The sequence below is a fragment of the Stegodyphus dumicola genome, chromosome 3 (assembly GCF_044657685.1).
Source record: "Stegodyphus dumicola isolate Sdum_Otavi_A_Nest chromosome 3, ASM4465768v1".
In the NCBI taxonomy this organism is placed as follows: Eukaryota; Metazoa; Arthropoda; class Arachnida; order Araneae; family Eresidae; genus Stegodyphus; species Stegodyphus dumicola.
Genome location: NC_140770.1, coordinates 270,456,406 through 270,466,732, shown reverse-complemented (window position 1 = coordinate 270,466,732; position 10,327 = coordinate 270,456,406). Strand labels below are relative to the sequence as shown.

Genomic DNA, 10,327 nt, shown 5'->3' with positions numbered 1-10,327 from the left:
TAGCATTTTTGCCGAAACATTTATAAGTGTTTTCTGACAAAAACTCCTTTAGTTTATTCATTTAACTAAAAATATTTTCATGTCTTTACTATACTGTACTCAATTCATTCATCCTTATTATGTTAATGCTTCGAACTCGCAATGAAAATTTATATTTACGCTTACATTCTTGAGTTATTCAAAGTTAAGTATATGTTTCTTAACAAGTAATTTCACGCATCAAAAATTATATTTTAGGTCAGGAATGTTATGTTTGACATTATTTATGAATTTCATTTCACCATAAATTCAACCATTTTTACAAACGATAGTAAAATTGCAGGTCGAATAGTAGACTATTATGGCGAAGAAGTGGACAACCGCTGGAGCAACGAAACGAACAAACATTTCGAAACTAAAACCGGGTGTTTCTTGGAGCAATACGCTAATTATACTACTCGTAATGGAAAGAAGGTAAGATAAATCAAGGCCATCTTTTTTTCTCTATTTCCTATATCTCGAGCAAAGGATAAGAAATATATTACAATAGATATATGTCTGTGCTCTTTCATTCTCTCTTTCTATTCCTGCTTGTATCATTGACTGTTTGAAAATCTATATTTGTATCAACCAGTCCTCTTATACTGATATACGATGAAATCTTTATAAACCGACATTACATGGGATTAATAAGGCGTTAATGCAGAAACTATTAGGTATTTCTAAAGCTTAAACTTTAAAGCCTCTTTCCCTGCCTAAGTTCTAACCATGGATCGTTCTGTTTTATCTTGATGCGTTACTCATTTAAATTAAAATAAAGTGCACAGAAAAATGCTATTTTTCCTTTCACTTCCCCTTCCGTACTTAAAAAGGCCCACCAGGGGCAGAGCGGTAAAGTCGCTGAACACTGGTAGTTCGGTCCGAGGTTCGAATTCCGCAAACGAGCTGGCTGCATGGGCGTTTTCGTGGTTTTCCCCATGTGTAACGTGTATACAAGTCCTCCACTAAGGCATCCCTCCCCTTGCGCAGATAGCCCTAGTGTGCTTTGCCATAATTAAATAAACCAAAACCAACCAACCCTACTTAAAGATTAGTTGTGTGTATTTAATTATGGCAAAGCACACTAGGGCTATCTGCCTAAGGGGAGGGATGCCTTCGTGGAGGACTTTCTAAGGGAAACTGGCTCGTATACACGTTACACATGGGGAAAACCACGAAAACACCCATGCAGCTAGCCCGTTCGCGGGATTCGAACCTCGGACCGAACTACCAGTAAAGATTAGTTGAGAAGATGAACGAGAAACAATATAAGATTTAAATAATGAAGATATACCGTTCACTACATTTTAGTTTGGGCACCACTTCAAGTACGTTTAAATTTCCTGAAGTAGGGAGCATGAAATATGGAGTGTATAACTAACCGGTATTGGAGCCATAGATCTTCTTTAAAAGTGCAGTTATTTTCAGTGCTTTACTTTTTGGCAAAAAACTTCTATGGATAAAAAAAATTGAACAATATTTTGTGTCATTCGAGAAGTATAGGAAGAGTTTTCATTTTAAAGGCAGATTTTAGTAAACCGTCCTATTAAAGATGGGTCCTATTAACCGTGCTATTAAAGTCCTATTAAAAGATGGGTATATTGACGATGTGACTTAAAGGGAAGGTGGTTTTCAGATGTAAAACCTCGCAGATAATAAAATAAAATATATTAGTTTTCTAATTGCTTTTTTTCCAATATTTTAGAAAACAGGATATGGAAAATCAGTCCGGCGAGATTTCAAAATAGACAAAAGTAATCAGTCTGAATCAGAATTCTGCATTACAACTTTTTTTTTAATCTTTCTTACGAACGTTCTCTTTAAATGCGTAGAAAGGTTCGAGAAGAATTTTTGTCGGAAATTAACATACAAGCGGTACCTTTAAATTTATTATTGTTAAATTTAAACGGTTCCAAGTCAGGCATGAAAGAGTTAAACATAAAATGAAAAATTCTTATTAGGAAAATTAACGGAAATCATTAAGCATCGGCTAAAAAATGGCTTTTTTTAAAAATCACTAAACATCTTTATAAATATTCAGCTATTTAATTATTGACGTATTGAATTTCCGCATGAAATTTTTTTAAACCAAAATTTTGCTTTACTTATTAACAAACAAAGAGCATTACCATCAAATCAACAACAGAATCTGCTAGATTGATGTTATGGTTCCAGGATTCCGTACTTTCTTGCATTTAAGTATTTGGTGCTCACATGTTAATTTTTAGAAACTGGTTATGTTTTTAATAACAACTGTCATTTTTCTTCTGCATATTAAGGAAACTGCTTTTTAAATATATATTTAAACAACGTCGTCTTTCACAGATGAATGTTAATAAAACGCATTCCCACGATAAAGCTGACAACCTTGGTTATGAACTAGCTTATCTGGTGAGTAACTTCCTTTAAATTTTTCTAAAGGGCTGTGCTTGCTTTTCATTTGCTGCACATTTTGTTTACTTCTTTTCTGATTGTGCATTTCTTATTTATTTATTATTTATAATACTTAATGTTTTATCGGAATTCTTACGAATGTGCTCGGCAGAAAATTCAGCAACATCTGTGGTTCTATTAATATATTTTAGCTGGTTTTTTTTTTTTTTTTTTCCTTTTTTAGTGCAAAGAGGCAAGGGGAATTAATTTTGTTTTGAAATTTTGCGTTGGTTACCTATAAACGGTGTTTCACTTTTCAAATTGTTGCCACCCAATATTAGAACCCTGCATTACATTTAAAGAAATTAAATAATGAAGAATCTGCGTGAATGTATATATGTTTTTCGCATTACTTATAAACGTCAAATTTTGAATCACGTAGTCCTCCACTCGGCTATGGGCATCTGGAAGCCCAAATTTGGAATTCGGCATTTGTTTAATCATCTATTTGATATTTTGTAAAAATGTAACGAATTTTTTATTAACAGAATCAACGATTTCAAAGCGAGCAATGGCAAAACTGTACGGAAAAAAAATTATCTCCAGCCTGCGAGACTAAAGATATGCTCTTTTTAACTTCTTTTGCGCTATTTCTGATGAACTGAAATTTGTGATTCAAGTGTGAAGAACATAATATTTAATAAATAAAGGTAACGCAAAAATGTTAAAAAAAGCCCCTTTGGGCATAATATAAAATTTGAAAGCTTTCAGATTCTTTGTGTTTGTTTTTGAAGCATAGGGTTAGAATAAATCTGAAACCTTTTTCTTTACTTGGCCTACTTATTAAGAGATCTGTAGAAGGGCTACCATGCAAAATCTGAATCACCATTCCTGCTTTCGAACGCTTACGACCATAAAAATGAAACAGTATTTGTGAAGCTGGACAAGAACGAGGAAAATTAAGTATTTACCTCAACTACACAAAACACGACTGATTGGTTTATTGGAATAAGGTAAGTTACACGAGGGTTACCTACCTAGGTTTAGAAAATCCTTTTTTAAAAATATTTAAAAAAAACTCACAAAACCTCAGATGCAGCCAACGCCGCATTGGCGGAATTTCAATCCATATCAGTTCACTGGTTTGACCACTTGACCTTTGGCGAGCCGTTTCTAAACAGCAAGATTCCCAAATTACATGCAAGAACTAATAAATTAATTATAGAGGGTCAAGTCTGCGAAATGTGATGATAGGGGGTATATAAAATGGCAAAATACCCACAGAATGAATACCGTGATAGTTGCTATTGTATTACATGATGACTGTCTTCGAATTAAGTGATAGACAGAAAAAAGGTATATTTTAAAATCTGTGATTGCATAATATGTAATACGAGTTATTATTATGAACGCAACTTCCTTCCTGGACTGCAACGAAATAGAAATAGCACCTAAGGCTCGACGGCACAGCCAGTTGAAAGTTGACAACAGGCTAAGACATCTTTATTCTGATAAACGGTTAGATGACTTTGCCTCGCATCGTCACGTATCTAGCGAGAGAAATACCTTTGCAGGTGTCGGGATACCTGTTTCTGGCATTTCTAAACCCGACGGTTTGCGAACTATCACTGCTTACAGATCATGGTTGTTAATAGAACGACCAGTGACCGAGCGGTAAAGTTGCTGATTACTGGTAGTTCAGTTCTGGGTTTGAGTCTCGGTGAATGGAATGGCTGCATGGGCTTTTTCGTGATTTTCCTCATGTGTAACGTGTATACGAGCCAGTTTTCCCTAGAAAGCATCTCTTCCCTTAAGCAGAGAGCTCTCGTGTGCTTTTCCGTAATCAAACACACCTCATAGTTGTTGATAGCATAATAGTTATTAATAGTATTGGAAGCATTTCAGTGAGTTCTTGATTATGGATGAATATGAATTATTATAGAGCTGTTTTCACTTTTATAGAGGTAGTGTCTTAGGTGAAGGATTTACAGTAAGCTTTTACATGGATTTCATAATCCTTTTCAGGTATATTCGGAGGCTATAATCTTTGCTCGCTTTATGGAAGAAAACATTGTAACATATCCTTTATCCGAATTTAATCTTCTTTTCTTGAATTTTAAAATATAGTTTAAAAAATCGTACAGAATGTATAAATTTAAATGAAATAAACGGATAGCTTATACTTTTGCAATGTAATTGCAATAAAAGTAACTAAACAATGTAGCAAAATATCTTGCAGTTTGCATTTTAATCGTATTTAGAAACTTTGTTTGGATCAATCACATCCAAATTAATTTTTAGTTTCGATTTCAAGTAAATATTTATTTAACATTTTCTTGCTTCTTTTCCTACAGGCTTATCAATCTTGGGTTAAAGATAACGGAAGGGAGCCAATGCTGCCCGGATTGAAATACACACAAAATCAGTTATTCTGGATAAGTGCAGCTAGTGTAAGTCTGATTTCTTTATTAACCAAAATAATTCCATTTGAAACCAAAAGAACAGTACAAGCATGGGCTTCTTACCATGTTCAACTTAACAGCTGAAAAGTCAAAATATCATGCTTTTAGACGGACTGACTGCACACCTTCCATTTACTTTCGTTATCCTTTCCTACAAAGACTGCTCCCAGGAGATATATCTCTGACCATGTTAATGAAATTTGCAAGGTTTAAACAGGTTGGTATCTTCCCCAAGTCGGGCAGCTGTTCTGTCGGTGGAAAAATGTAGCCTGTTATCCTTTTGGTAATAGTTGTCATTGTAAATTGATGATCAGCGATAGTTCCCATAGTAAATTGACGATCAAATATAGTTGTTATTGTAAACTGACAATCAACGATAGTTGCTATTATAAATTGACAATCAGCGATAGTTGCCATTGGAAATTGAAGATCAGCAATAGTTCCCATTGCAAATTGAGGATGAGGGATAGTTGCCATTGCAAATTGATGATCAGTGACAGTTGCCAGGGTAAATTGATGATCAGCGATAGTTTCCATTGTAAAACTGACGATCAGCGGTAGTTTCCATTATAAAACTGACGATCAAAGATAGTTGGCAAGGCTCTTTCGAACTCAAGAAATCTGCGCGACAATATATTAAGTAATATTTAGCACCTAGAAGGAGCCGATCAAAAGAGAAGTTTAAGCACTGTGAATGTAATAAGTTAACTGGTTAATATAAATTCTTAAACGTTTAAATAGAAAATACATTAAACAGAGTAATAAATATCTTTGTGTATTACGTGACTGAAACTGTGTTACGATATGTCATTAGCTTTATCAGATTAAAATTTTCAATCAGCGTTTTTTTTTTTTTTTTAGGTCCGTCATTAAATTCTTTATATGCAAAGGTAACGTTATTATGTACAGCCAACAAAATTACATTTAAATGGACTAACGTAACATAGGATCACCCTAAATTAGAATTTTTTAAGGCATTTTTCACCGAGATTTTTAATATGTAAGAAAGCTTTAAGCTGAGTAACGTGTGAAACCCCGGCTGTTTTCTCAGAATGATACTATTCTGTTATCGAGACCGGATTCAGAATAATATCTCCAGAAGCTGGTGATCTAGCAAAAACTTCGAAGATAAAAATAATCAACAAACTATTTAAATTATGACAAATAAAATATGATACGGACAAGTTAAAGAAAACTCCAAGGAAATTTGCATTCTCGTTGCCAATTCTGGAAAGGCATTCTTTTACTTTTCTTTAAAACGTTAACATTGTAACGACTTTGGAAGTAAACATTGGCGATTTCATATGAACTAAACTCCTGGCAAGTTTAGTAAAACATTTGGCGACGACTCCCGTCCCGATAACAGAACAGTCCCAAGATTTTGTTATGGAAATTTTTAGTAAAAGTTTATTCGCTAGTAAGTAAATGACCAAAATTACCTCATAATAAATGCTGTGTGTGGTAGCGATCCTTATTCAGTACTTACCTGAAAACCAGCTGAGATATGCAATCAGCAGAAACAGCTCTGCTGCAAGAAGCATTGCCCTCCCTTGAAGCGTAGCTTCTTTTGATACTGTCAGGAGGTTGTAGTAGGCGCGTGTATGAATGTAGCCCAATAATAAAAATGTACAATATTTTTTATCTGATGATCTCTTTGACCGTTCATACTGAAAGCTGATGCACTTCTTTCACTGCCAAAGCTGAGAGTATGGGGGGACATCATGTGGTGATTTACCATCTTGCATAAATATTACACATTTAATATTCGCTTTTCTCTCAGAATAGTTACTTCTCAGCCAGAATCAGCAAAGTTGGTGCTGAACTTCGACACTGATAGCTGAAAACCTAATGTACGCTTTAAGAATTAGCAATGAATAACATTGTTATAGTTACAATTAAAAAGTATGTAGCAAAATTCTTGCAATCACCACCATAATTACGCGTTCCTCTATTGGTTGTTTTAAATATTTCTCATCGATAGAGGCTAAAATCTGTTTCCCTGAAACATCTGAAACGCCCGTATATGCGAATTTCCTTTGAAATGGATATTTTCCGCCCTGCCAAGGAAAATGCTACAGTGTTAACAATAACCTACTTAAGTAAAGTGATTACTTCTCTCTCCGGGACCTTTGTGTGGTTTCACCCACTATGTGCAGTCTCTTTTCTAACAGGCCTGCAAATGCTAGCCTCAGTAGCTATGTGTTGAAGCTAAACAAAAGAGGGAGAAGGTGCATTCAAATAACGAAGCTTCTTTAGTCGCACGGTTGGCATGTCATTTAACTACTACCGAAACCAATGAGCCATGCGCTAACGTGATGAGGGAAAGCAGTAGGTAGAAATTGGGCGCAGGCGTTCGGGTGACTTGCCGATGATTGCAAGGGGGACACGGGCAATTTCGCTGTTAAGTGATTAATATACGTCGCAAATTCATAGCAATACGAATTTTTTTAACTTCATTAATTTTAGATCACCATCTACAAAATATCACCTCTGTTTTGTATTTTCTAAACTGTTTTGTATTTTAAAGTTTCAAAAATCAACGTTATTTAAAGATACTTCTTAAGAGCTTTCTATTCGCGGGTAATAGAATACGAATAAAATGAAAATGCATTCACCCACAGGTTTCATGTGTAATCTAAAAATCATGCAATCTCCTGCGCACACTAAATATAGTCAACCTCCGATGATCCGGGCGCCGATTAGCTTGGTAAGAATTATTCCTGCCTCTCTAAAAAGTTGAGATTGTTTATTGCAGAATGATGGGAAATTCTTTTCACAAAGTATCAGCATAAAAAAAAAATGACCTCATCGGAAAATACAAAATAAGAAAGAATATTGTGTCGGCTAACAGTAATGACAGCAGATGATGTCAATGAGATTGAGAGATTATTTATACTTACCAAATGATATAAATAATCCAGAATATATTGAATATTCTAGTAGATTTTGCTAACAATGAAATGTTCCGTCTGAAAATTAAATAACTTACTATACATCAATATTCTGTTTCAAAATGATTCTAATCGAAATACAATAGAATAGTGATGGAAATAGAAACAAACACCATTTACAACGGGAAATATGTATAAGAGGGCAAGAGTATGCGGTTGAGAGAAACGTTAAATACTGATGTAGTTGCGGCTATTAAATTAAATTAATCACCCACGTTTAACTGCTTGAGAATACAGGGATTTGTTAGTAGTATTTCTACTAATTATAGCAGATGATGCTTCTTTTCTGCAATTTTTAACTGTTCTAGTATTAATCGTGATTTTATGTTCATCATGTATGTCATTTCTTGTAATACTCCGGTTAATCAAGAGTAACCTGTTCTGAAATGCAGTTTAAAATTTAAAAATAACTCAATAGTTTATTTAAAGCAAGCAGCATATAAAAGAGCTAAATCGACATGGAAATTTAAGACATTGATTTCATAGACGAAGAAATAAATTGTAAAAATATTGAACTCTGATCAAACAGGCACTGTTTCTGAAATATGCAGAATTGTCGGCTAATCTTTGGAATATGGTAACAGGTAGTTTGGCGACATTTTGGTAAGGCGATAAAGGTTACAACTAGGACTTTAGCAGTGTACACGGATAAAGTCAAGAGTGTGCGCAATGCCATTTTTGTGCAATTCTGGGATGTTTTTTTAAGTGAAAATAGGTCGACGTGTACATGGATACCGTGTATGTGCAAACGCGGCAAGCAGTTTGCGATTCTGCACTTTCTTCCGATTTCGCACCTAATCTTCGTCATGATTAAGCACTTTTGTTCCATAAAAGTTCTAGTATAAGTGCAATTCGGCTAGCAGATTGTTGTAAAAAATATTGAGTAAAAAAAAAAACATGCCTTTACTTCGTAAAAACAAAATGGCGTCCAAGACAAAACTAGCAGGTTGCTGTAGCAGGGTTGGTCGCGCAAGTTTCGCCAAAAAGTCCCCAAGTTACCATAATCCAAAGATTAACCGATTTGTCTTACAGTGTACTAAGTTTTTTAGTTTAGTATATTTTATGACCAAACATTCTTTATATTTACCTTTTCATATTAGTGCTATTTGTATCATCAGAAGAAATTTGCATATTTTAACAGGACTCAATAACTGCATTAAATTCTTCTAGGTGTTCTGCGCAAAAATGTCACTAGATTCTGAGATAAATTATGTAAATGAAAGTGTGGACAGTCTACCACAGTTCAGGCAAGTGAAATTTGAAATTTTAACTTTTCAATATTATCTATTTCCTTGGGGAGCTATTTCACCTGTAAATTGTTACATTTCTAAGATGCATATGTTTAAATTTCAGCGCTTATTTAGAATTGATAGTATCTGATTCTAAATATAAAAACAAATTGTGAAGCATTACTAAAACATTTGTTATGTTCTGCAATAGCACATTAAAAACAGTATTTTTTTTTTTTCTGTTTCAGAGTGATAGGATCAATGTCCAACATTCCAGAGTTTTCAAAAGACTTCAACTGCCCTCCAAATTCAGCTATGAATCCAAGAGAAAAGTGCCGAGTTTTTTGATATAACTGACCAAATTCGTATTTCAGAAATAGGTACTGTTCTGCTATCGGGGGACAGGAGTCCTCGCCACATTTTCTGCTAATTTCACCAAGAGATTGATTCACATGAATTCGCCAATATTTACATATTAAAAAAGTAAAAGAATGCGGCTCAAGATTGGCAACGAGAATAAAATTTCTAAAGATTTCTGCTTTTATTATTCTTGTATTTACCATGGATTTAAAAATTTGGTACATACCTAATGATGAAACATGTCCCATATAGTTTCTTCAGAAACAAGGAATATAATAAGTTTAATTTCGTCGATCCCGATACTAATTAGTTTACTGTTGCTATTCATGCACCAGAACTCGGGTATTACATATAAAATGGTTTAAATAATAGAAAAATCTATAAGCATTTTTATGGTTATTATTTTATGCATTAGTTTTTGATTAAATAAACCGCTGAAACTTTTTCTTGATTTTTAATAATTTATAATTTAAATCTAACAATGATTAGTGTTACCTTCGCAAACAGTACAAAAACAAATTTACAAAGCATTTGCTTTAGACTGAGTCGACGTAAGACGCAAATATTTCAGATTCTAAAAGCCGACATACCAATAAATACTGGCACACATTTTGCTCGGATTCTAAAGTCTTTAAGTAACATCAGTTAACAACATTAAGGATGTCTTCAACTAAGTATTTTACAAGAATATAAATACAATCAAATACTTCGTGATGCGTTTCTCAGATATGAAATAAAAGCATATGGACCAAACAAGAGATTCAAATAAGCCTGTATAAATTAAAGTTTATCTACGTAACTATTTATATCAAATTCTTCAGAAAAACAGTCCGACTTATAATACAGAAAGTTTTTACAAATTTTTGTAACGATTTTGATTGTGTCCATGAATTTGAATATTAATTTTATAATACAAACGTGACTGGCATCCATC

At 33.9% G+C, this 10,327-nt stretch overlaps 1 protein-coding gene across 1 annotated transcript; it reads left to right on the top strand.

Annotated features, from left to right (window-relative positions):
- Nucleotides 1–324: 324 nt before the first annotated feature.
- Nucleotides 325–10,025, top strand: LOC118180454 (neprilysin-2-like). The gene is made up of 5 exons (XM_035349549.2): nucleotides 325–453; nucleotides 2,344–2,409; nucleotides 4,746–4,841; nucleotides 8,975–9,051; nucleotides 9,282–10,025. The coding sequence occupies exons 2-5, from the start codon at nucleotides 2,344–2,346 to the stop codon at nucleotides 9,379–9,381; spliced, it is 339 nt and encodes a 112-aa protein (XP_035205440.2). The 5' UTR covers nucleotides 325–453; the 3' UTR covers nucleotides 9,382–10,025.
- Nucleotides 10,026–10,327: the final 302 nt, after the last annotated feature.

Coding starts and splice junctions, on each gene's coding strand:
- LOC118180454 (XM_035349549.2), top strand. CDS start 2,344: ATGAATGTTAATAAAACGCATTCCCACGATAAAGCTGACAACCTTGGT. Junction 2,410..4,745: donor GTTATGAACTAGCTTATCTG/GTGAGTAACTTC, acceptor CTTTTCCTACAG/GCTTATCAATCTTGGGTTAA. Junction 9,052..9,281: donor GACAGTCTACCACAGTTCAG/GCAAGTGAAATT, acceptor TTTCTGTTTCAG/AGTGATAGGATCAATGTCCA.